Source organism: Girardinichthys multiradiatus, chromosome 3 (assembly GCF_021462225.1).
Source record: "Girardinichthys multiradiatus isolate DD_20200921_A chromosome 3, DD_fGirMul_XY1, whole genome shotgun sequence".
Classification (NCBI taxonomy): Eukaryota; Metazoa; Chordata; class Actinopteri; order Cyprinodontiformes; family Goodeidae; genus Girardinichthys; species Girardinichthys multiradiatus.
The window spans coordinates 22,476,403-22,504,100 of record NC_061796.1 but is presented as its reverse complement, the minus strand read 5'-3'; the positions used below and the strand labels follow the sequence as shown (position 1 = coordinate 22,504,100).

General features: G+C 42.0%; 1 protein-coding gene across 3 annotated transcripts in view; it reads left to right on the top strand.

The window, feature by feature from the left end:
• tgfbr2b (transforming growth factor beta receptor 2b) overlaps nucleotides 1-23,339 on the top strand; it is a 70,844-nt gene extending 47,505 nt beyond the window's left edge. For all 3 annotated transcript variants that reach the window (XM_047361366.1, XM_047361365.1, XM_047361367.1), the window contains 2 exons: nucleotides 18,561-18,688; nucleotides 22,286-23,339. In XM_047361366.1, coding sequence (XP_047217322.1) covers nucleotides 18,561-18,688; nucleotides 22,286-22,546 — 389 coding nt within the window. In that variant the 3' untranslated portion in view covers nucleotides 22,547-23,339. The remainder of the gene's footprint in view (nucleotides 1-18,560; nucleotides 18,689-22,285) is intronic.
• Nucleotides 23,340-27,698: the final 4,359 nt, after the last annotated feature.

Genomic DNA, 27,698 nt, shown 5'->3' with positions numbered 1-27,698 from the left:
TCTCTGCTGAGTCTGCTGCCCCCGCGACCCGGTCCTGGATAAGCGGAAGACGACGAACGAACGAAATTTTTAACTGCAAATTATGTCCTGTTTCATAAAAAAGACAATATTTAAGTCATTTCCAGTAGAGGGACATTTCATGAAGCCCTTAATGGGAGGGTTTGGAGAGACCTAATGACTATTCTTAAGATGTTAGCCTCACTTTATTATTATTATTATTATTATTAATTAAGCGGTAGTGCTTTAAAGCACTCACTTGACAGTAATACATGGTGATCTGTGGGCTTTAAGTGATGTCATGCTAAGATTTTTTATTTTTGCACAAACATTTTAGCCTACTCTACTCATCCTAAAACATCCTCAATCCACGAGAGTTGTCAGGAGCAGATACGCAAAATTCCCTGGCTGAGTGCCTTGATTTTGGAGTTTTCCCCAATGAGTGAAAGGGTCACCTCTTTGCGACTTCAGGTTGCAAGAGAGAAGGTTCTGACTGTTGTCTGTGCTTATGCACCGAACAGCAGTTCAGATGACCTGGCCTTCATGGAGTCTCTGGATGGTGTCCTAAAATGGGTGCCATCTGGGGATTCAGTGGTGCTCCTGGGGTACTTCAAGGCCCATGTGGGCAATGACAACGTTACCTGGAAGGGTTTGATCAGGAAGAATGACGTCCCTTATCTAATTGAGTGTTGTTTGTTTGCACTTCTGTGCAAGGCACAGAATGTCCATAATGAACACCATGGGAAGGCTGCATCCTCTGGTAAACTCAAACTGGTGGTGAGGGTAAGGCAAGGTAAGTTTATTTATATAAAACATTTCAGCAACAAGACATTTCAAAGTGCTTTACATGACGTAAGCTGGGAATGTCTGGTGGAGGAACCTGTGCGAGAGATCTTCAATTATCACCTCAGAGAATTTTTCTCATGTCCTGAGGGAGGTTGGGGACGTGGAATTCAAATGGACCAATTTTAGGAGCGCCACAAGCCTTCAAAACTAGCAAAACTGCTGTACAAGTAACACTGGTGGACACGATGTCCACAACCTTGGATCCAGGAGGAGCAATGTAGCTTTCATCCTGGTTGGCAACTTTAATCCTGGCCATGGAACAGTGGACCAGATCTCTATCCTTGTGGAACTGCTGAGGGGTTCATGGGGCTATGCTTCTCCTGTCTTGATGTGTTTTGTGGATCTGGAGAAGGGCTACGATAATATCCCCTGAAGGGAGCTGAGGGAGTATTGGATATCTGGGTGGTTTTTAAGGGCTATCCAGTCCTTGTATGGCTAAAGCAAGAGCTGTGTCGCATTCTCTGCACAAAGTTGAGCCTATTTTCAGTGCACGTTGGACTCTGCCAGGGCTGGCCCTTGTCACCAATCCTGTTTGTAGTGATCAAGAACAGGATCTTAAGGCGTAGCCGTGGAGAGGGGGGTGTCTGGTTGGGGAACCTCAGGATCTCATCTTTGCCTTTTAGAGATGATGTGGATCTGGTGGCTTCTTGAGGCCATGACCTCCAGTGTGCCATGGAGCAGTGAGTGTGGAGTGGGCGGGATCAGAGTCAGCACCTCAAAATCTTGATGTCATGGTTCTCAACCAGAAAAAGGTGGACTGCCCAATCTTGGTTGGGTGTCAGTCTCTGCCTCAGGTGGAAAAGTTTAGGTATCTTGGTGTTAGGGATGGGTACCGAATTTAGTACTTTTATAGGTACCAACCGAACTCGTCGGTACTACTGAGTACAGATTCACGTAAAATCAACACTACCATGTTTCAGTACCTAAATGCATCATTTCGACTCTGAGTGGAAGAGCGGGTGATTTTCCAAATTGGACATGAACAAAGCATTGCAGTCACAAGACTGTAATGACATCAGTAGCCGCTGGTACCGTCAACCAAGCATGGCTGATAGATAGCACCAAAAGTAGGGCTCCACTTTTCAAAATGTGCTGCAGATTACCCTTGCTGCAATATTTTAGACCCAAAGTGCAAGGCCAGCGGCAGGAATACTTCTAATCTGAGGAAGCACCTGGTTCAGTTTAAGATTTTTCTCCAGGCTGAAGAGTACACAATTTTCATCAGCCTCAGATCTACGGCTACAACTCCTGCATTCGGCACCATTAGCATGCCTGCATTTGTTAACGACTTTAATTTGTACATTATTAAGAAAAACACTGCGTAGTCAGTTAAGGGTTTTTATGTTGAAGAAATGTTTTAAACTAATGAGATTACAATACAAACAGTTAAATGTTGTCTTGATATATTTATTAAAGTTTATATATTGAGAAAAACACTGTCGGTCAAACGTTTTATATACCGTATTTTCCGCACTATAAGGCGCACTTAAAAACCTTTAATTTTTTCAAAAAATGACAATGCGCCTTGTAATCCGGAGCGCCTTATATATGGATCAATTGGTTAATTGGTTGATCCATACTGGTTGTACACAGCGCTCTGTCAAAATGTTTCAGTACGACTGGTAAACTACAAAGCCGCACCGCTTGCAGCATTACGGCTACCGTAGTCAGGGGTGTCGCCGAAGTAATAGCGGTAAACACCTGTACTGTGCTTACTCCTAGTCCAACACCACTTGTGTGTGTATAACGTTTGAATGTACTGTTGCAGGAATTGCCTGAACTATATGTGATTAGAAGCTCAGTGTGTGGGGTGTATGTTTCGTGTGTGTGTATGGAAGATGTTGACATTACTCCTCCGGACAGAGGTGGCGCTGTGTGCTGCCGTAGCTGAGAATCAAGAGTGAAGGAGTGACGTCGGTATTATTGTGTGTGTGGGGTGGGTAGAGACGGCGACCGGAGCAGCGGTGTATGAGTCTGTAAGCCCTGTGTTTTTACGTGCTGCAAAGTCATTAAAAAGAACCCCGAATCTCGTCAACAACTCAGTGTTTTGATGCTGTTTCTTCATGCTCAACTCAGCAACGTATGAGTGAGGGAGTTAACCCCGAGGAAACTAGTAACTTCGGCCTTGGAGAAAGCGTCTGCCCTGTGTCATCAGACTACGGTCAGGGGACAGAAACAGGAAAGGTTAACAGTACTAACGTTTGATTTAGTGCATCAAACTGTTTCTTTTACGTGTTTACTGAATCAGGGAAAAGTTCCCTTTCACGTTTTAACTAACGTTTGATTTCAACTTCAACTTCATAGACTCCAATGCGTTCCTATCATGCGGTTGGCTCTATTCAATAGAATTCTATGTAGAGGAGACCTTACCATGAGAGTGAATGGAGTTATCAGAACGCTGGTTTGTAGTGTATTAATAAAGTTTGACTGACTGTTTTGTTGACATTCTCTTTAGCACAGCTCCATCTAGTGGATGCATAACGCAACCACAGTCAAACGTTTGACTGCAGTAGATTCTATTCTATGCGCCTTATAATCCGGTGCGCCCTATATATGAAAAAAGTTCTAAAATAGGCCATTCATTGAAGGTGCGCCTTATAATCCGGTGCGCTTTATAGTGCGGAATATACGGTACACATTTTCACTTAATGAGTCTCTTTATTTCAGTGACTATTTCAATTGTAGATTCTCACCAAAGGCATCAAAACTGTGAATGAACACACATGAAATTATATAGTAAACAAAAAGTATGGAATAACTCAAAATATTTTTGTATTTTAGATGACTCCTTTGCTCTCCTAGGTGAGGTGGTCACCTGAAATTGTTTTCCAAAGAGTCTAGAAAGAACTTCCCAGAGGTTCATTGAGAGACGGCTAAAGGTTAATATTTCAGTCATCACAGCAAAGGGAGGCTACTTTAAGGAATCTAAAATATAAAACATATTTAATGTTCTTTTATTTATTTTTTTGATTGCTACATACAGGGGCTGGACAATGAAACTGACACCTCGTTTTAGACCACAATAATTTATTAGTATGGTGTAGGGCCTCCTTTTGCGGCCAATACAGCGTCAATTCGTCTTGGGAATGACATATACAAGTCCTGCACAGTGGTCAGAGGGATTTTAAGCCATTCTTCTTACAGGATAGAGGCCAGGTCACTACGTGATACTGGTGGAAGAAAACGTTTCCTGACTCGCTCCTCCAAAACACCCCAAAGTGGCTCAATAATATTTAGATCTAGTGATCTAAATATTATGTTCATGTTCATCAAACCAATCTTTCACCAGTCTTGCTGTGTGTATTGGTGTATTGTCATCCTGATACACGGCACCGTCTTCAGGATACAATGTTTGAACCATTGGATGCACATGGTCCTCAAGAATGGTTCAGTAGTCCTTGGCAGTGACGCGCCCATCTAGCACAAGTATTGGACCAAGGGAATGCCATGATATGGCAGCCCAAACCATCACTGATCCACCCCCATGCTTCACTCTGGGCGTGCAACAGTCTGGGTGGTACGCTTCTTTGGGGCTTCTCCACACCGTAACTCTCCCGGATGTGGGGAAAACAGTAACGGTGGACTCATCAGAGAACAATACATGTTTCACATTGTCCACAGACCAAGATTTGCGCTCTTTGCACCATTGAAACCGACGTTTGGCATTGGCATGAGTGACCAAAGGTTTGGCTATAGCAGCCCGGCCGTGTATATTGACCCTGTGGAGCTCCCAACGGACAGTTCTGGTGGAAACAGGAGAGTTGAGGTGCACATTTAATTCTGCCTTGATTTGAGCAGCCGTGGTTTTATATCTTTTGGATACAATCCGGGTTAGCACCCGAACATCCCTTTCAGACAGCTTCCTTTTGCGTCCACAGTTAATCCTGTTGGATGTGGTTCGTCCTTCTTGGTGGTATGCTGACATTACCCTGGATACCGTGCCTCTTGATACATCACAAAGACTTGCTGTCTTGGTCACAGATGCGCCAGCAAGACGTGCACCAACAATTTGTCCTTCTTTGAACTCTGGTATGTCACCCATAATGTTGTGTGCAATTCAATATTTTGAGCAAAACTGTGCTCTTACCCTGCTAATTGAACCTTCACACTCTGCTCTTACTGGTGCAATGTGCAATCAATGAAGACTGGCTACCAGGCTGGTCCAATTTAGCCATGAAACCTCCCACACTAAAATGACAGGTGTTTCAGTTTCATTGTCCAACCCCTGTAATTGCAGAGGCATGTCTGTAAACGCCTGACAATGGCGATTGAGCCCTACGGCTGAATGAAACGCCTGCCAATGGCGATTGAGCCTGACGGCTGAATGAAATGCCTGCCAATGGCGATTGAGCCCTACGGCTAAATGAAACGCCTGCCAATGGCGATTGAGCCCAACGGCTGAATGAAACGCCTGCCAATGGCGATTGAGCCCGACGGCTGCATGAAACGCCTGCCAATGGCGATTGAGCCCGACGGCTGAATGAAATGCCTGCCAATGGCATGTGTGAGCCCGACGGCTGAATGAAACGCCTGGCAATAGCGTGTGTTAGCCCAACGGCTGCATGTAAGCCTGCCAATGGCGTGTGCGAGCCCGTCGGCTGCATGAAACACCTGCCAATGGTGTGTGCGAGCCCGACAGCTGCATGAAACGCCTGCCAATGGCGTGTGTGAGCCCGACGGCTGCATGAAATGCCTGCCAATGGTGTAGATAGTGATGAGCCTGAAGAGGCAGGATTGCTATGCCTGCCAAGGCATTTTCGATACGCTTGCCAATAGCGTAGACTGATGGGCCTGAAGAGGCTGAAGGAGGAGCATGACGAGGCTGGTTGGAATTGCCTGCCAGTGGCGGAGATCCAGGTGCATCTGAAAGAGAGAAAACTAGAATGAAACTGTCTAAAAACATGGTAAAGGAAATGAAATAGAAGAAAGAAACATGTAACATTTAAGGTTTGATATGAGAAACAGAAACAGAAAAGGAAGATAATAATTGATCTAGCTAGAGGAAAGGATTGGATAAGGCCGACCACCACCAGTAATTGAGAGAGTTCTTACCTAAGAACTGATAAAACGTTGAGTGGAAAGGACAGATTGGAGGTCAGGACGGACATATGAAGAGAACGCTGAGGAGGATCAATGGCCGAGTTGTTGGAGCGAAGCAATGGAAATTCCTAGTGAGGCAGCTGTAGTGGCCGCCCCGATGCGAAATGAGTAGCCTGAGAACTGACTTGGGGGAAGATTGCATTGAACTAGAATTAGTCTTAGATGTCTGAGGAACCAAGTAGCAGTCATGGGAACTCCTTCTGGAGTAAGGAAGAGAGGCAAGGAGGTTGGAAAGAGTTTGTGGCGTTTGATGACGAATTTAAACATGGCATGAAAGGGACAGAACGTTTAAATGAGCAATGAAGATAAAGCAAGGACCTTTTTCTTTGGAATGTTTAAGATGAAGTTTAAAATGATTGGGATAGAACTTTAGGTCATAAGTAGTTAGGTCTCTAGCAGAATCCAATGTGCTTGATGGGATAGTAAATTCCTCTATTCTGAGGAAGCCATAAAAAGCCAAAAGCCAGGTGCTGGAGAGAAGAAGTTTTGGGTAGGATGAAGAAGGGCGGAGCACTAGAAGGAGATCTTTTATGATGGAAAGAGTGATAGATTTCCTAGAATCTGGCTCAGGAATGCTATGATTTTTAAGACCTTTGAGTAAAAGTTTGATGGAATGATTTGAGAAAAGGCTTGGAGAGGGTTCGAAGAGATGGCCTTTTGAAAAGAAATTTATGCTGGCCAATAAATGCATAATGTAAGGGAGTTTGAAATGCCGGACATCGAAGCAATAAGTAATAAAAGCTAAGACGGTAGGAATGCAAACGGGGTAAAGAGGAGTATTATGAGCGATGCAGAATTTTGAAAAGGTTTGCCAAGCAAACGAATAAGACCTGAGAGTGGAGGGAGCTAAGCCTGAATTACAATAATAATTAGATGAATTGAGTAAGGGAATGAGGGATGAGTTTATTCGAGTATCAGGTCTTCAAGAGGTGGTATCTGAGTTGGATGGACATTGGCTGAAGGGCAAAAATGACGTAAGACCTGGAATTTAGAACGTGAAAGAGCATCAGTAAGTGAGTTATGATGACCAGGAATATGGCGGACAGTAATGATGAAATTGTGAATTACGGCTTGCCAAGTGATGCGGCGCATCATGAAGGGCATGATTGACTTAAAAGAGGAGCGGCCTTTATTTATTACTTCTACTACTGCCTCGTTGTCGCAAAAAACGGTTATGCGTTTTCTTCTCCATTGATTGCCCCAGATGCAGCATGCGATAGTGATGGGGATTATCTCGTAAAAGGCTGATGATTCGGATTTGGGAAAAGAAGGTGGCCAGATGCCAGCAAACCGTGCACCCTGAAGAAAACCCCCAAAATCCACGTGAAAAACTGGATAGAATCTGCTGACGTGACGACGTCATCGTAGAAGAAAGATATACCGTTCCAATTCTGCAGAAGAGAGGACCAGAAAGACAGGTCAGAGTGGCAGCCTTCATCTAAAGAGACCAAATCAAGCAGCGAGGGGACGGAATTAGCCAGATCCAAAAGGCAAGAAATGAAGGAGCGACCTTGAAAAATTATACGCATAGCGAAATTCAGATGACCCAGGAGGGACAGAAGTTGACGTTTGGAGATGACTGGGGAGGAGAGAAAGGACTGAGAAACTTCTCGAATGCGGGACAGCTTATTTTCAGGCAGAGAAGCTACCATGGCGACTGAATCTAGGGAGATGCCTAGGAACTCGAGCTTGTTGGCTGGACCTGCAGTTTTCTCTTCAGACAGGGGAACATCGACTTGCTGAAATAACTGGATCAGCTTAGATAGAGAGGGGCTGGGGTGGGGTGAGGGGGATCAATGAGGAGAAAATCATCCAGCAGATGAAGAACGGAAGGGAGTTTGTAAACATTAAGGAGAATCCAGCAAAGAGCCTCAGACAGCTTGTTGAAGAGGCAGGGGCTACTTCTGCAGCCGAAAGTGAGCCTGACAGCAAAGAAGAAACGGCAATCCCATTTGACGCCGAGGAGGTGCCATTGAGAAGGGTGCACCGGCATGATTTTAAACGCCTCGGTAATATCTGCTTTGGAGAGCCAGGCTCCACGTCCCGCTGTTTTTATAAGTGATATGGCGTGATCTATCGTAGCATAATACAAGGAAAATGGGGGCTTGGAAATGATGGAGTTAATGCTGAAATGAGGACCGGAGTGAGGAGCTGAAAGATTGATAATAAGGCGCTTTTTCCTGAATATTTTCTGGTAGCTACTCCTAAGGGACTAATACGGTAGAAAGGGAAAGGAGGAGATTTAAAAGGACTTATCATATAGCCTTTAGAAATCTCCTTTTCGAGAAGCTGAGCTACAATTTCTGGCTTATGGAGTGCTGACTGCAGGTTTGCGCAAATGAAAGAGGAAGTGGGGAGGAGAGGGACGCCAATGAAAAAGCCTTGGGAGAGACCAGTACGGTCTGGGTGAGATTGAAGGAGGGCAGCTAGATGGGGAATTATGACAGGAGTGGAAAGATACCGGGAAATTAACGTCTGGAACTACGACGAGTCCTGCTGAGGGATGAACGGCGAGGGCAAACGGACTTCGGGTGGGCGTCTTTGCAGAAGCTGCAAATATGAAGAAAAAGCATGATTGGAATGAACACACACCTTCATTGAAGTTATTACAAATAGGGGAATTAATGAAAACCTGGATTTTTCTTCCTTTGCTATCATGGCGATGAAAGGATGAGGAAGTGGAAGGGAGAGGATGAGTAGCTGACCCGGAGGAGAACAAGAGTGAGGGGCAGAGAGAACTTTGATGACCGATTTCACCGTGGAAGAAGCATGAGGAAGCTTGTGTGAGCATGATAAGGATGTCCATGTCAAGTACGGACCAGTCAAGGCGAGTTCCTGCCTGAGCCAAAAAGGAAGCGGCTTTAGCAGAGAAGATTTTGTGATATTGATAAAAGAGAGAACGTCCGTATTTAAGGTGCAAATCTGTGATAAGGGCCAAGTATGTGTCTAGCTCGATTCTTCTGTCAGGGAATACAGAACAAATAACATCTCTAAAGATGCCAAAAGCTGTCACAAATTCTCCAAAAGAGAGATCTTTAGAGAGGCGGGGGTTGGAGGATTTAAAAACTGCTGTGACATCTTCAGAGGTCGCGATGCGATGATCTAATTCAGGAGAAGGTAAAATGAGAGACACTAAATTAATCATTTGACCCTGAAGGATTTTAGTACGAAGTCTGGGTGATATGTTGGCATGAAAGGGGACGAATGGTCTGCCTGAATGTGAGATAAAAGTAAGGAAGGGGGAAAAATAAAAAAAAATTAAATGTTTATTTAGAAAGAATGCAGAAGAATGCAGAAAAGGCACAAACACGTCTCACCTAACAGAGAGCCTGCCGGGCATTAGCCAGTGTGAAAGCTGAGAGGAGGGGCTGAGCGACAGACTAAGCGTCGGGTGGGGCAGAGTGCGGATGGACAGCTGACATGGCATGTTCTGCGGAGAAATCCATGAGGTGATGAGTGACCGATGTGACAGAACGTTGAAGTAAGTCCATTGATGAGATAAGTGAAGCGGGGACAGCTGTAGTTGTAGAGGATGAGGCAGCAGGAGGATCCGAGAGAGAGACGAGTGCGGCTGTAGTCGGGCTGGGAAGAGACATCGCTGAAGCTAGAGTGGATGAAGAGCAGCCTCGGCGTTTCTTGGCAGGGGGGTTGGAAGTTTTGCAGCGGCGTTTTCCCATGGAAGGAGGCGGAGGGGAGTCATGGGAGAGGATATCAGCGAGCTGAGAAGCGTCTTGGTCAGACCCAGGATTTATTCCGCTTGCCCTGAGCTGAGAGGAAGGAGAGGGAGTGACCTGCGAAGCTAAACGAGAGCTCCTTCTAGCATAAGTAGCAACAGGAGGGTGAGGGCCCGGAAAGAGATCTTGCGAGGAACCACCGGGATCGTCAGATTCGTAATCGGACATGCTGATCAAAGCTCAGCAGAAGAGCAGTGTTTTCCATGCAGAGGGTCTTTAAAAGTGATGCCCTGGGAGATGATTGGCTGAGGAGGAGTGCGGACCTGCCGTTGATTGGAGAAGCCAGTGAGGAGTGATTGGATGCGGCGGGGGTGGTGAGTCTTCCATGTTGAATTTTTGTTTAAACTCCATTTGGCAAAGCGCTCCATGTCCATGATGATTAACGGACCATGTCAGGTAGGAAAGAAGTAGTCTCAGAAAAAAGCAGCTAATGTGAATGTCTACGGACAAACAGGGGAGAATGGCCAGCAGCAAAGAAGAAATGAAAATGGTGGACATGATGTCTACAACCAGTTATGAAACATAATGCAGAGTGGTACACTGAGTTTCTTTCTTTAGATTGTGCTCTGATGAGGATTGCACGGTGACACAGTTGGTAGCACTGTTGCCTTGCAGCAAGTTTGCGTGTTCTCCCCGTGCATGCATGGGTTCTCACTGGGTACTCCGGCTTCCTCCCACAGTCCAAAGACATGCCTGTTAGGTTAATTGGTCTCTCATTCATACTCCCTTCGGTGTGTGAATGAGTGTGTGCATGGTTGTTTGTGTGTTGCCCTTCAATGGACTGGCGACCTGTCCAGGGTGTACCCGTCTCCTGCCCATAGACTGCTGGAGATGGGCTCCAGCTTCCCCGCGACTCACTATGGAGGAAGCGGTATAGAAGATGACTGACTGACTGACTGTGCTCTGATTGATTGTTTTACAACAAGTCACCATAGTCACTGACTTGCCGACAGAAGCAAGACTTGTTTCTAAAGAAGGAACCTAATGAAGCAGCTGCTTTTGCCCAAAAGGGGGATCGTTACACATTAGCTAAGTAGTTTATAGTAGTTATCTTTATTTTCCAACATCATGTTAGGTTTTATAATATTTTGCTAACTTTAAACCCAGCAATAACTCCTGACAACAAATACACCATAAGACATGAACATTATGTGTCAGTCAGTAACAGAAATAAGACTCTTAACCTTTTGCCTGCATATCCTAAACCATGTACATCATAATACTCTTAGGGATGAGTTTATTATGTACATGTAGCCACAGCTGAAGCAAATAAATTAAATTGTTTACAGGGGACATATTATTCCGGTTTTGTTCTACAAAGGTGTGTTTTCAACATGCATGGTGAGCTCAGAAGTAGTTCTATTATAGTTATACTTGGTGACTTTATGTTACATTTATTACAACACAAACTTAAAGCATTAAGTATATGCTCTCTAAATTTAGTTTGAGTGCTCAAAGTTAGCTTTACCAGTTTGAAATTGAAAAAGTTCCAATGTGAAACATTAATTATGTTTTTAACTTCAAGAACAGATGTCCCTCAGTTGTAGGGCTGAACTAGTCCAAAAAGACAAAAGCTAGAGTTTCTAAACCTTTGATTGGAAACCTAGCTTAAAAAGGAAAGGATCTGATTTATTACGTCCAGTGAAGGCATGGTTGATGTGCTTTTGTTGTGTCCTGTCTGTGAGGGCCCTGTCTGTAAGGTGGAATTAGGCGGTCAGTTTAAAGAGTGCCTGAGTCAGCACCAAAGTCAAAAGTTTTAATTAGTAAGTGTGAGACAAATCTTGCCTTTTCTGTGTATGTCCACACCTATATTCATCACTAATATATCAGCTTGGTCAGAATAAATGATCAAGCAGCAGGTGAACAGGCTTTAAATAGCTGATTGCTTTTCTTCCAAGTTTGTAGATTATTTCCGAAGGCAAAGTATTTCCGTTTCTTCCTCTATACTAGCAGAACTAAATTCACCTGCTCGGCAGCAAAGGCATTCTTTACTAAATTCAACTTTCCAAGCCCTCCTCATCTAAGTATCAATAGCTCTACTGAGAATGAACTTCCACAGAGGTTTATGTGCTACCCGCCAGCCTACCACAGGAATTCAGCCCACAACATTCTCCAGAGATGCCTGGGTGCTGTGTTCAGATGAGAAGAGATATTTTGCCGGGATCATTACAGGATGATTGGAAAAGTTAATTTTGCATTGTTTTCTTCTTGAAAATCCCTTCAGCACCCTAACATGAAGTTGTTTTGTCTAAACACTGATCTCTGACTGTGTAGCCAGTCCCTGGGCTTCCTGCTAGCTTTCAGACCACAAAACGTTTCAGACAGATAATCTGAAAAGGAAACTGTTGTGATGTTCCTCCTCATCTCTTTGCCTGAACATAGAAGGTTTTTATTTAAGGGGTTCAAACAAAGGGAAAGGAAGACTGTGGCACTGCTTGCTGTCAGTTGTGAGATCTAAGCTTCAGATTAAATTCTTCTCATAGCTTCAAAATGTCCAGGGTGTAAAAGCTGGATGGAACTTGTATAGGCCATGCCAATAGTTGAATTCATAGCAAAAATAGAGACAAATGTATAAGAGTCAGAATGCAATAAAGCCTGGAAATGTTCTCTCCATCTTTTGTTTCTGTTTATAAGTTTCTCCTTTTATATCAGCTTGCTTCTCAATGTCCTCTGTTCTAGGCTAAATGCTGTACAGAAAAATGTGTTGTACGTGCTTCACAGCAGGAAAGCATTACAGCAGAGACATGAGCACAGCACTGGCTCTGGCATAAATAATTATCAGAGGAACAAGGTAGGTCCAGTTGGGTCCAGTTTTTAGAAATAAAATGGAGGAAAGATCCACATTTTAAAAACAGGAAGCAGAGTCTTGTAGAGTCAGCGTTTCTGCATAGAGTTCTGATCCACAATATTCAACATCCTGACTGAAGGTTAAGCTCAAACATCCCTCCTTCCTGCAGCAGGGAGAAACACAGATAATGGTGTGAATGAAGGCATTTGCCAGATTGTGTTTTTAATTATACTCATGCATGCATTTTTAGGCAATAATGTCACCGCTAGCAGAATAACAAGCTTTTCTTCTTACCAAGGTTTTACTTAAGAGAATCAACCACGTTTTCCCAGAAGCATTGAATCTTTGAAAGCAATGCTCTAATTTGCTATTGCTTATCATTTTAATCAGCCTTTGTTTTCAAGGGGAGAAGATAAGGAAAGTGATTTTCTGTGTTTATGTTTAATTTTTTATTTTTGTATACTCGTACTCATCGTCTTCCGCTTCATCTGAGACCGGGTCTCGGGGGCAGCGGACTCAGTAGAGACACCCAGAGGTCCCTCTCCCCAGACACCTCCTCCAGCTCCTCCGGGGGGAGCCCATGGCGTTCCCAGGCCAGCCTAGAGATATAGTGCCTCCAGCGTTCCCTGGGCTGTCCCCTGGGCTGTCCCCTGGGCTGTCCCCTGGGCTGTCCCCTGGGCTGTCCCCTGGGCCTCCTCCCGGTGGAACGTGCCTGGAACACCTCCCGAGGAAGGCGTCCAGGAGGCATCCTGTATAGATGCCTGAGCCACCTCAACTGGCTCCTCTCGATATAGAGGAGCAACAGCTCTACTCCGAGCCCCTCCCATATGGCCGAGCTCCTCACCCTATCTCTAAGGGACTGCTCAGCCATCCTACGGAGGAAGCTCATTTCAGCCGCTTCTATCCAGGATCTTCTTCTTTCGGTCATGACCCAAAGTTCATGGCCATAAGTGTGGGTAGGAACGTAGACCAACCGGTAAATTGAGAGCTTTGCTTTTCGGCTCAGCTCTCTCTTCATCACAACGGACCGGCACAGCGTCCCCATTACTGCGGCAGCCGCACCGATCCGTCTGTCGATCTCCTGCTCCATTCTCCCCTCACTCGTGAACTAGACCCCAAGATACTTGAACTCCTCCACTTAAGGCAGAAACTCCCCTCCAACCTAAAGAGGACATGCCACCCTTTTCTGGTCGAGAACCATGGCCTCGGACTTGGAAGAGCTGATCTTCATCCCAGCCCCTTGAAACTCGGCTACAAACCACCCCAGTGCATGCTGTAGGTCTTGGCTGGAGAGGGCCAGCTGGACCACGTCATCTGCAAAAAGAAGAGACAAAATCCACTGGTTCCCAAACCAGACTCGTCCGGCCCTTGGCTACGCCTAGAAATCCTGTCCAAAAAAGTTATGAACAGGACCAGTGAGAAAGGGCAGCCCTGCCAGAGTCCAACATGCACCAGGAACAGGTTCAACTTAGTGTTGGCAATGCTTACTGAACTCCTGCTCCACTTGTACAGAGACCGGATGGCCCCTAATAAAGGGCCCCCGACTCTGTACTCCTGGAGCACCCCTACAGGGCACCATGAGAGACAGTCGAATGCCTTCTCCAGGTCCACAAAACACATGTGCACCAGTTGGGCAAACTCCCATAAACCCCGCGCACGCTGCAGAGGGTGTAGAGCTGGTCCAGTGTTCCACAGCTGGGACGAAAACCACACTGCTCCTCCTGAAGCCGAAGTTCAACTATCGGCCGGACTCTCAATTCAGTTTATTTATATAGCGCCAATTCACAACACATGTTGTCTCAAGGCACTACACAAATCAGGTACATACGTTCCAATTAATCCTAAACATTGAACAGTGCAGTCAGATTCAGTTATTTATTCAGGAGAGAGACAGGGTTAAACACTGAAAGACAAGGCCAAGTGGATCATCGGTAGAGGGTGAGCATTAAGTTGTTGCCAGCAGAAGCTTGGACGATGCCCCTCTCCAGAAAGGTGTCAAAGGTAGACACAGAGTCAGGCCAGGTGTAGCTTCTAGGAAGAGAAAAGAGAGAGAACATAAAGTTAAAAGCTGAAATAACAGCAAATAATGCAAAATTGGAGAGTAGTATGAGTCCTCTCCAATACCCTGGCGTAGGCCTTACCAGGGAGGCTGAGCAGTGTGATCCCCCTTTAGTTGGAACACACCCTCCAGTCACCCTTTTTATGAAGGGGGACCACCACCTCGGTCTGCCTGTCCAGAAGCACTGTCCCCGACCGCCACGCAATGTTGAAGAGGCGTGTCAACCATGACAGCTCCACAACATCCAGAGACTTGAAGTACTCAGGGCAGATCTCATCCACCCCCGAAGCCCTACCACCGTGGAGCTTTTTAACCACTTCGGTGACTTCAGCCTGGGTGATGAAAGAGTCCAACCCCGAGTTCCCAAGCTTCAAGCGGATCCAACTCACCACCAGGTGGTGATCAGTGGACAGCTCAGCCCCTCTCTTCACCCAAGTCCACAACATGCGGCCGAAGGTCTGAAAACACGACAACAAAGTCGATCACATCAGACAAATTTTTAATACCAGACAAAAATAACATGAGTAAATAATGAAAGCAGTTTTCACTTGAATATAACTAAACTGACAAAATGCAGTAGGCTAAAAAGCAAAAAGAAACACAAAATGCCACAATATTAAGCAATTCAAGAACAGGTGAGAAACAAAGTCACTGACATAAATCAGCCTGGAAATCATTACAATACAAGGTTTTAATAGTTTTGCAGTTTTCATAAGTTTTTATTTTTATTTAGTTTTTATTTAGTTTTGAATTCACATTTCCAATTCTACTTTATTTATAATTAGTTTTTTTTAAAAGCAGGAGGTGGGGGAGTGGGAAGAGGGTGTAGCGGCACGGACAAAGCAATCAGATATAACTGCAGCAGCTGTGTGGGCGTTTCTACCGTGTGGGCGCTGTTCCACGCTCCCTTGCGTACACATCAGGGAGTGACGAGTGAATTCAATCAAGCGGAAGTTACTTAGCACCAGTGCCTTGGCACATGCGCAAATGGAAACATTAGAAAGTCGATTTTTAACTATAAAGAGGTACAGACGTACGTCATGTAAAATGGCAACAACGACTTTGCTGGCAGAATGGATGCGTTTGCATCCGTTCTGTAATATCGCTCGTCTGACGTCATCACTGTACAGAAGAAAACTGCGGTCAAGTGAGCCAAAAGTCAGAAATACGCGGTCACGCCAGCCGACACCAGCTCTCTCTTAAAGATTAGCGTCGCGCATACAAGGTGCATTACGGTAATGGAGCAGAAAGGACACCGATTCTGGCAACAGTTGAGAAAATAAGAGGAAAACAGAAAAGTAACCTACAGAACATTTATATTAATTACATTTTTACAACTTTCACATTCATGTTTTATGTAAAAGAATAAATATTTTATATTTTACTGTACAGTTTTGGAGAAATATCTTGTCAAAATACCTCAAAATGCTCAACCATTATATGCATTTGTCCCACTTTCAGGAATTTATTTCTCCAAAACCATGAGAGGTGACAACACAATCTCTTCAGATTATATTAGAGGGTTATCTATATTATAACCAGAATTAGTATTTAATAATTTCACTGTAGGTTTCTAGAGAAATACACAACTACCCCAACAAAGTACCACAAACGCTTCTTTTTGGTGAGGTCGATGAGGTCCTGTGGGAAGTGGTCTGGATAACTTAAAGTGCAAGAGCATCCAGATCTCCTCTGACCTCTCCTGGACCGGAAACGCCCCTCGCCTGTTGAAGAAGGTACAACAACAGCTCTTCTTCATCTCCTCAGCTGCTTACAGATGTCTACAGGGCCACGGTGGAAAGCACTCTGTGTCTCAGCATGACAGTGTGGTGAGGGAACTGCACAGGAGAGGAAGTATCACGGGTTGTGAGGACAACACACAGGATTATGGGATGCCATCTGCCCGACATGGACTCTGTTTTATACAACACTTGGGGTAGTTGTGTATTTCTCCAAACCTTTACAGTAAAATTATGAAATACTAATTCTGGTTATAATATAGATGACCCTCTAATATAATCTGAAGAGATTGTGTTGTCACCTCTCATGGTTTTGGAGAAATAAATTCCTGAAAGTGGGACAAATGCATATAATGGTTGAGCATTTTGAGGTATTTTGACAAGATATTTCTCCAAAACTGTACAGTAAAATATTAAATATTTATTCTTTTACATAAAACATGAGTTTTCCTCTTATTTTCTCAACCGTTGCCAGGATCGGCGTCCTTTCTGCTCCATTACCGTAATGCACCTTGTATGCGCGACGCTAATCTTTAAGAGAGAGCTGGTGTCGGCTGGCGTGACCGCAGTTTTCTTCTGTAGAGTTGATGTCTCCTCACTGAAGCGACGCTGCAAGCCCTGCAGTTCGAGCAGAAATTCAAAGGTGGAGGGGATCAGAGTCTGCTGCTTTAGTCAGCGCTAACCAATAGGGAAACGTCTTACAGCGTTTGTCTTTAGGCCCCGCCCAGGATGTTCATGTTTCCAGAACTCAAAATTCGTTGAGTTCAACCAAAAACAGAGAGCGTCAAAACCAAAAAAGCGAGACTCGTAACCAAAGATTTTTGACCTGCGCAAATAAAAGTTTATGATTTGCAAATAACTTTTTTTGTCTTTGTGAGAAAAAACTCTGAAAGTTTTGATCACAACTTAATATTTTTTGATTGAGATTAGTTTGTTTTGATTGAATATTATTTTTTTAATTGAGATTAGTTTTTTTTTATTGAGATTAGTTTTTTTTTTGATTGAGATTAGTTTTTTGTTTGTTTGAATAATATTGAGACAAATTTAACTCCATATGCCATGACCTTAAACAGGCTGGAAATTGCTTTAGTGTGACTGAGTTAAAACAACTCTGTAAAGCAGAGTGGGCCAAAATTCCACAGATGGAGTGATTACCAATTATCACAAACACAGAAACAACCAGTCATTAGGTTTAGGGGTTAATTACTTTTCACATGGGGCCAGGTTGGTTTGGAAAGCTATTCTCTTAATAAATAAAATCTTAATTTGAAAGCTTGTTTTTTTTATTCTCAGGTTATCTTTGCCCTATATTAACATTTGTTTGATGGTCTACAACATTTAAATATGACAACAAAAAAATAAAAACTGAAGAAATCTGTAGGAGGGGTAAACACTTTCCTGTGTTAAAGCTAGATTTATCAGGCCTGGTTTGATATGTTGTCATCATTAAGGTATAATCTGAGTATGTCTCGGGACAGTTTGGAAAGACCAGAATACTCAGACTGGAAAATGCTAATGTCAGGCGACATAGAGGTGCATTGATGCTGCCAAAGTTAAAACACAAGGACATCTCTGGAGTAGTTAGCACATTCACATCAAGATACGGGCTGGAAACAGCTTGGTGGTGCTTTTCATTGTACTGTATCATTGTTTAGCTGCAGTATTGTTTCACGTATGCAGTGATTAGTGTCTCCTGTCACAGCATCTGGGAGCTTCTCAAAGCCTTCTGTTCAGAGCTGATGACAGTCTGCAGCTGCTGTGCATCCGTCTCCTGAGGTCTGGAGCCAGTCCTGGAAATATGTCTCATACTTTGAAAACTAAAACTTTTTTTCCCATCAAATCTTCAACAAAAAGAAAAAAATTAATTCTAACATTGAGAAGCTATGGCCTGATGTTTTGACTAATTACTTGGCAGCAGAAATTAATGTGTATTTTTGAAGGCAGTGCCATAGTGGCCATTTTTCCATGTATGATAGTATGAACAGTTTGTTCCCACAGTCAGCATTATAGGTGCCAGTGTATAAAGCCTGGTTGGAAATGACAGCTCAGGCGTTATGGTGGGAAGTTACCACCAGGCTTTTTCACTCTTACTGATCATATAAACTCAAATGCGAATCCGATTTTCTTCATCTGCTTGTGCTTTTTTTTTTTTTTAGCTATTGTTCATGCCTGTATTCGATTAACAACAATGTGGAAATGCTGAAAATTGAGTAATGATTACATTACTTTCTGCTTCCTGCTCAGAACAACACTTCTTTCCTTGTTTGATCTGTGGTTTGTGTTTGTGTGATTTTCAGAGGTGAAGGACTATGAGCCAGCGTTCGGCTCAAAAGTGCGAGAGCACCCCTGTGTGGAGAGCATGAAGGACAATGTGCTGCGAGACAGAGAGAGACCTGAGATCCCCGACAGCTGGCTCAGGCATCAGGTCAGACATACAGCACATAGATCCAGTGTCAAATAGAAGGTACACAGGTAGACTTCAATCAAAATCTAAATCAATTACCTCTCTGGGGACTGCAGCAGACGATAGACAATGACCATTTAAAACAAACAATGTAATAATTAAAGACTACGAAGGCAATTTAGAACTTGGGAATATTGTATGTGTTTAGTGTTTTATGGCAAACTATTATTAACAAATTATTAACACAAGAATCACGGTTTGCTACATATTCCGGTTTTGAAGTAACATTTTCAGAATGCTTCAATCTAGAAAAACAAATGAAAACATAGGATCTTGTTTTACTTTGGTCAGCAATTTTTGAAATTAATTAGATTATATTATGTTCTAAATTTTTGTTGTGCAACAATGTTGGGTTTGGCTATTAGCAACTCTTAATACCGTATTTTCCGCACTATAAAACGCACTTAAAAACCATTAATTTTCTCAACAAATGACAGTGCGCCTTGTAATCCGGAGCGCCTTATATATCGATCAATTGGTTAATTGGTTGATCCATACTGGTTGTACACAGCGCTCTGTCAAAATGTTTCAGTACAACTGGTAAACTACAAAGCCGCACCGCTTGCAGCATTACGGCTACAGTAGTCAGGGGCGTCGCCGAAGTAATAGCGGTAAACACCTGTACTGTGCTTACTCCTAGTCCAACACCACTTGTGTGTGTATAACGACCCCAAAATTGCACCTTTCAAGAGACACGCTTACGATGCTGAGTTCAAACTCAAGGCTGTCAGCTACGCAGTCGAACATGGGAATAGAGCAGCAGCGAGAGAATTCAACAGTTAACGCTACTATATTGTGAATGTACTAACGTTTGATTTAGTGCATCAAACTGTTTCTTTTACGTGTTTACTGAATCAGGGAAATGTTCCCTTTCACGTTTTAACTAACGTTTGATTTCAACTTCAACTTCATAGACTCCAATGCATTCCTAACGTGCGGTTGGCTCTATTCAATAGAATTCTATGTAGAGGAGACCTTACCATGAGAGTGAATGGAGTTATCAGAACGCTGGTTTGTAGTGTATTAATAAAGTTTGACTGACTGTTTTGTTGACATTCTCTTTAGCACAGCTCCATCTAGTGGATGCATAACGCAACCCCAGTCAAACGTTTGACTGCAGTAGCTTCTATTCTATGCGCCTTATAATCCGGTGTGCCCTATATATGAAAAAAGTTCTAAAATAGGCCATTCATTGAAGGTGCGCCTTATAATCCGGTGCGCCTTATAGTGCGGAAAATATGGTAATTATAATTAATAACTCACAATTATTAGAAATTATAGGACATGTTCTGTTGTTTCACTGTCACCATAGTGTTGAAATTTTCCTGCATCATGTTGTATTCTGAATAGTTTATTGTTGACTGTGTCCAAACTCTTCATTTGTCTTCTCTTCTGTTTCTCCCAAACTCCCTTGAATCTAATGATATTATGCTCCTTTGTTTATTAATTCCATTATTTTTTTTCCTTCTCATTTTTCCTTCAGTTTTTCACTTGAACATTCTGCATGTGTTCAGGTATAAAAACAAAAATACTATGTGTGTTTGGTACATGTGCACACCAAACAGGCAGGACTGTACCAGGTATTTAAGGCATATCAGGTACCGGTAAGCTCCTAGTAATCATTATTCTAATAATTGTTTCTATGTAATTCTAAATAAACATTTTAAATTGTTACCAACCCCATGTAAATCACAGGAGGATAAGGCTTCTGAAATTAAATTAATTCAGCTCATAAAAAGGCATCAGTTCTCTACTTTAATCTCTCTCCACAAAGCTGTAAAATAAATCTTTCTGTCAGTTTTGTAATGTCAGAATTTAATGCTGATCCACAGAAAGTAGAGCAGCAAACTTTCAGTAAGTTCACATGAGTTTTATCTTTAGAGTTTCTTAAATACATTGTGCAAAGTATCTGTGCTCAAATGCTAAACTAACATTTAAGTTTAGCCCTTAAGTTACTTCTGTTACAATGATTCACATTAGTAACTTTAAGCTGGTGATTTCCTTAGAGCTGGGAAGTACGCTTGCGATCTGAATTTTCCTGTTTGCCAGCTGGGTAAACGGTTATTTGATTTACGGCAACAAGCTGCCAAACAGTTCATATGAGCAGCAGAACGTATGAGTAACATGTTGACTTCAGTGTCATGTTATTTGAAAGAGCTGAATACAAATTCTAGGACATCCTTCAAGTGTTTTACCAGGTGAATGATTGTTTAACATTAATTACTTTGTTTCAAGGAAAAGGACACCTTGCCACTCAATAATAAATTATTAACTATTTTTTAAGTCCAGGGAGCAAAATATGTCAGTTAATTCAGGGTCAGACAAATTATCATTTGAAATTGTGATCATTACATGTGATAAAATCCAGAAGTGTTTGGAACGTTTAATCAAGTGTGATAGGTGTGATCAGTGTGAGTCTGTGCTTTACTTTGCCATCAGTACGTGTTTATTTTCATCATGTTTTTACAGTTTCTACATACCAATAGATGGAGATACTTACACTGTGTCCCTGTATTACATTATTAGAAGAAAAAAACACACTCAAAACCAGGCTTTTGACCATTTATCTGTCGATTTTTATCAATTGTATTTATTTTCTATCTTTTGTTTTTTTACAAATTTGTTGTTTTTTTTTTAACTGTCCATGTATGTTTACTTTATTACTGTTTATTGTTGATTGGAAAGTTTAATGAGATTGTGTTTCCCCTGTTCAAAAAATATCAAATTGTTTAAAATAATAGAGCAGTGAGGGAAAAAATGATCTAAATGCTATTTGGAAATAACATATCCCTACTTGTCATGTTGTTGTGGATTTGTCACTAAAATAACAAAAAGGGAAGTTAATAGGACTTGAATTTACTGTAGCAGATTTGCCTTTTTCAGATGCCTGTCTAGTGCAGTGAGGCAACATTTGTTGTGAATTGGCGCTATGTAAATAAACTGAATTGTATATGTGTGTGTATACAGTGCTGAAAAATGTTCCCCCTTTCAGATTACCTCTGTTTTTGGTTTTTGTCCCACTTAAATATATCAGATAATCAAGCCAACTTTAATAGTGGTTAAAGGCGTATCAAAAGGGGTCACTGACCTTTTTAAAAGTACTAGAATTCTGGGTAATAATAATAATAACTGCCTTAAGCTAGATAAATGGAAGCTAAAAGCAGACCAAGACTCAGACGCAGTTTAAATATTTTATTGCAAATCTTCTGATGGGGGAAATTAGGGTCCTTGAATAGGGATGGGCGAAGGTTCAGGAAGAGTTTCTCCAGCAGAGTCTAGAAGTTGTTTTGGTGGAGAGGTTCTGTATACGGATAAGGATCCCTAATTCACTTGCAGAAATAACTGGCCAGTGGTGATAGAATAGACTAAGCTGCGTACTTCTCTAGCACACTAGACACTTGTTCTGCAATTAAACAGGAACAGGGGAATGCAAGATATGCTCCTTAGGCAGCTGACGATCTCATGACAATAATATTATTATTATTATTATTATTATTATTATTAATACAGCAAACCTAATGTTTGTCTTAAATCTGTGCTCCATTCCTACCCCTGCAGGGCATATTGGTTATCTGCACAACAATCAAGGAATGCTGGGACCACGACCCTGAAGCCCGTCTCACAGCTCATTGTGTGGCTGAGCGTCTCTCTGAAATTGAGGACGAGCCAGAGAAGCTGTCCAGCCGCAGTTCCTCGGCAGAGAAGATCCGGGAGGAGCTGAATGGCCCCATAGCCATGGAGATCCCTGAGGAGGAAGTGAAAATAAATGAAATCCAGAACATCATAGCTGTGGACTGCTCTGTGAGCGACAAGCAGTAAGACAAGGATTTACATCTCTGTAGACTCCTTCAGAGGCCCTTTCAAGTGGTCTAGTTTGATAGGGCTGATGGTGATTTTGAAGAGCTGAGCTCTTGCAGGACATTTGGTCACCATATTAACTTTGGCTCAGCAGAACAAGCCGAGGTAAATATTATGGTCCTAATGGATTCTACAATGTTATAACACATTGTGATAACCTAGAAAGATGCAGATCCAAAAAATATGGCTGGAAACACTCCAAAGGTGTTTTTGAGAATCCAGAGCCTGACAGGCTGTTTTCTACATGGGAAATAAAAAGGGTAATTTGACCCAACAGGTTTCACATTACAGATTATTATCATTACTTCACATTACAGATGCCCATCATTTCCAATGGTTTATGTATTTCTTTCATTTATTTGCCTTAAAGTGCCTTTTTTTGCTGTGTAGTTTGAGCCAGAATATCATAGAAGTGGCCTTATTCAGCAGAGTCCATCCTTACCAGCCAGTTAAGGAGAACAGATCCATTTATGTGTCTTTCTGTTTGAATGTAAAATTTGTTTGTACTTACTCACATGTTAAGCGTGTTTTATAAATAAAAAAACAAAACGTACACCATGCATAGGAGACCGTAAGTTTGCATAAATAACCAAAACAGGAAAGTAATTTTATTTTGCTTATTTCCAATGCAGAGAAAAAAACCTTAAAATCTTAAAATAGTGTTTGTCTTTATCAACAAGCAGTTTTACCCTGCTGTACAGTATGTGGCACAAGATATTATAACTGTTGTATGAATTAAAGATACTTACATATACACCTTCTGGTCTATGGTTTTCTTTCATCTATCATTATGATTGCTTATTATGATGGCAACAGAACTGCATTTTCTAAGAGTATGCCACATAAATACTATGAGCTGAATGAATTAGCAGTAATTTTTGATTGCACTTTTGCTCACCAGGTATAGGAATGTGTGAAATTACCAATGATCTCATAGGAAAGTCCACCATTCAATTTTAAGACTAGAAACACACCAAGTATGTCGCACAGCTCTCATCTCTATTCTATTTCATCTCTACTTTTCTGAAATACACTGAATAAAAATTTCTAAAATGCTGAAACCTAATTAAAATAATAGTCCTTTTGACTATACCTTTGTAGTAATTTGATAAAAACTGTATAAAGTGTTTTCATTTACAGTACAAGAACAAGCTTCAACAGAAAATCTGGATGTACCTAAAGAGGACTTGCACTGAAAGAAAAAACAAAAACTGACACCAACATTCCTTTACAACAATTGTATTTTAGTGCAATCAACATGTGCATCATCTCTTCTCAACCCACATCTTAATTTGAAATGTACAAATTTTAAAGAGGCTCGCCCAAACAGATGCAAATTAGTGATGCAATTATCAGTCGGCTGGTGATTAAAATTGGCTTTTCACTGATTACATCAAAGATGAAATCTGCCATTTTCAGTCTATAAACACAAACACCAAGTTCTTTGAGGTATTTTGTTTAGGAACATGCACTACTCACAAAAAGTTAAGGATATCAGCTTTGGGGTGAAATTTTAGGAGGAACCTAAAATGAACTATAACCTTTACAGGTGAACTTAATGTGGCCTTCTTTAAACCTCTGAATGCACATGTCTATGGAAGCAAATCGTTACCATATTTCAAATGAAAAAGCATTTTCAGGAATGCTTTTTCATTTTAAGAATGTGGCTGCATTATTTGACCCATAAATAAAATTAGTAATCAATAATCTTATTTGCATTTTAATTTTCTTCTTCAAGACTGCTCATTCTTTCACTTAATTAAAATGAAAAAGAAAAAGACATTTGAGATTTATTTTTCAAAATATGCCCCAGCAAATAGATACCAAAATTCAATTTGAAATGTAAAATTTGAAAATGAAAAAGCATTTCCAGAAATGCTTTTTCATTTTAGGAATGTGGCTGCATTATTTGACCCATAAATAAAATTAGTAATCAATCATCCTATTTGCATTTGCATTTTCTTCTTCACGACTGCACATTTTATGCCATAATCAAAAAGAAAACAAAGCAGACATTGCTTTTTCGTTTTCGTGGTCTGCCCGCAAAGTACTGCCCAGAACTCGAAAACGAAAAAGCATTCCGAGCAGCGGGCGCAGAAGAGTGACGTCAGCAGGCGCTCTTCCTCAGCTCCCTGCTGACCAAACTACCCATCTTGTTCGGTAGGGGGCGCTGTGCACGTCTGCATTGCATTACATTGCAAACGTGCCGAGAAATTGATTGAATTGCAGCAGGGCCGAGCTCAATTTTTGGCAGTTTATTAAAAAGCCCTGTTATATATGCACTTTATTTTAAGTTATAACCTGGTATCAGGTACTTTTAAATTTGCATAAGTGTTGTTTTTATTTATTTTATTAATTGTCATTTTTCAGGACAGAGACATGTTGTTGCTCTGAAAATAAAATGTTAATATGTGAAGCCAGATTTTTATTTTCTCGTCAGTTATCATGAATACCGTTTCTCTTTGTCAAAAGAGTAAACCTGGTGCTATGTCTATTTCCTACCATTGGGTGGCCTCCAGGCCTCATAATTTGGCTCATTAGTTCCCACCTGTCATTGTTTATGGAGGACACATTAGCCTAACCCAGCTGTGGGGCTGCAGCTGGTGATAAATCCATTCCGTACTGACGCCACAAAGCTGTGAGTGCCTGTTAGACGCTATTCAACACATCAACAAACTTGTTATTTTGGTTATGACGAGTGTATGATAATTTCCCTCAAAATACGATAATTTTATGTCTCTAGTACAATAATCCTATATTTTTCACCTGGCAACACTGCTGACAATGATTTGTGAAGCACAGATTAGTTTCCTGCCTCATCAATTCGCTGTGTTTTATCCTGTTTTCAGGAAATTCAACATCTGTTGCGCAGGTGCCAGGCTGGTACCTGTAACACTAGCATGAATTTTTAAAACAGAGAATTTGTGCAGAACTCACTAAGAAAAGACAAATGTTTTCCTGTTCTGATCTAACTAAAATTATGGTTTCCAATCTTAGAATTCAATATTAAAAACTTTTAAAAATAAATAAATGAGAATGGTGATCGGAGACAGGGTACACACCCACTGATCCTTTAGAAATGCTTAAAGTGTAGGCATCCAGCCTGGATTGGTGAGCAGGGAGAGGACAAACTTCAATATCCAAGCCAGGAACAATGTGCAAAGCCTGAGTAAAGGAGGGACCTCTGTCCCGGTCTCTGTACACTCACTGAATGTATGACGAAAGTCATACAAGCCTTAGTTGAATGATCTAAGCCTAACTACAACAGACACTTTAAAGCATTGCAGCTAACCAAGTTAAACCCCATACAGTGTGCCCTGCTTTCTGACATAAGGTGTTTTGGCATTAGTTGAATTGTTTGGCTTTTACTAAGCATAAGTGCAATGAAACAATTTAAGGGCTGTTTTCCTTTATATGATATACATTTCCCAGTGTGTTTAAAATAATTGATTTCAAAGGCCCAGATAATTAAAAAGCACACAAATTTCTGCAAAAGTCCATTTGGGCACAACTCCATAATAAAATAATCTCGTCATATTCTAAATCATTCTTTTACATTTGAATTAGGGATCTGGTTCTTTAGAACCAGGTAAAGGATTGACTTGCAGATAGGACTGGTGACCAGACAGGGGAGGCACTTTCATGTCCAGCCAGGCTGGGTGGGCCAATTCTGGAGTAAAACACCAGAATTGGCCCACCTCCAGCCCAGTAGTTTTGCAGTCAGAGTATGATTAAAATACCATGAAGAAATGAATACTGACCCGGGAAAACACAGAAATCCAGTACAGTCAGTGGCGAAAGGACTAGCCTGAACTAGCTATGGCACTGCTTGAGGTGTTGTGAAGCTAGCAACCTTTAAAAACACTATAAAAAGAGGGAACAACACAAATGATTCCCAAACAGTGCAATAGCCACTGAACTAGCTTAGGTGTTAAAACTAACTTACAAATGCAATGGTAAAGAGAAATTCAGAATCAGGCTTTGGCAATCAATGGTGGGTGCATGCACACTGTACGACACTGATGAGGTTTAGCGTCTTTGTGTTGTATAAGTTATTAATGTCATTTGGGTATGATGCTTTTTTGCTGAAGAGGAATTTTATACCGCATTCTGAGACAAGATGAGAAAAAAATCGTATGGCGGAGAGTGGAAGGCAAAAGCAGAGGGAAGCAAGGAGGTGTCTGACTGAGGCTGAGGAGACTACAGCTTAAACAGATTTCACTACCCTAGGTGATTCTTGCGAATGCCTACTCCCTCCGGCATAAACTTGACGAACTCCAGGGAAATGTCTGTTTTCCAAAGGATTTGTAGGACTGCTGTGTGATGGCGTTCACTGAGACCTGGCTAACTGAGCATGGCGAGGATGAAGGCCTATCAGTCAGTGCCTTTGTTGGCACCGTATCATTTGGACTGAGACATGAGGGGTAATGGAGGTGAGGGGAACTCATGGGGGCAGGATGTGTCTCTGTATATCTCTATTTTGTACTTCTGTGACTCTGAGTGAGCGCACCTGCATTCCTGATGTGGAACTGTTATCAGTATCACTCCAGCCCTTTTACCTGCCCCATGAGTTCGCTCAGCTTTGTATCAGTATATTAATCAAAACCCAATGCATCATAAGCCTGTAAAGTTATTTTTGACAATGTGCAGAGGCTTTAATCAATTTTGCCAGCTTTAGGGGATTTTAACATGGTTAAACCATTTGAAAAAAGGCACTTTCCAGTTTTGCCCAGTATGTATTGTAATGGAAATTCTTGTATTAAGTGTTCCAAAGTGTATGACCTTTAGGTTACCTCACTCCTCAGAACATCTGTGTTAGAGATGCACATCTGTGTAACTGTTGATCGGGGCTCTGTTTCACTGACTAACCTCAGTGTCAGGGTCTTCAAACGCTGAATGCCTTTGAATAAAACTTATAAAGACAAAGTCCGGATTTTCTCTTGTTGTGAGTCAACTTCTCTCCACTTGTTAAGAAAATTCCACAACAATTTTAGCATCACGAACAGGATCTAACGTGCCAGAGGAGACAGCAGGAGGGGGACACGGACGCCTGGCCAGCCTGAGAGTTGTTCTCAGTCCACTTCCATATTACGGAGGGGAGTCTGGGTGCCCG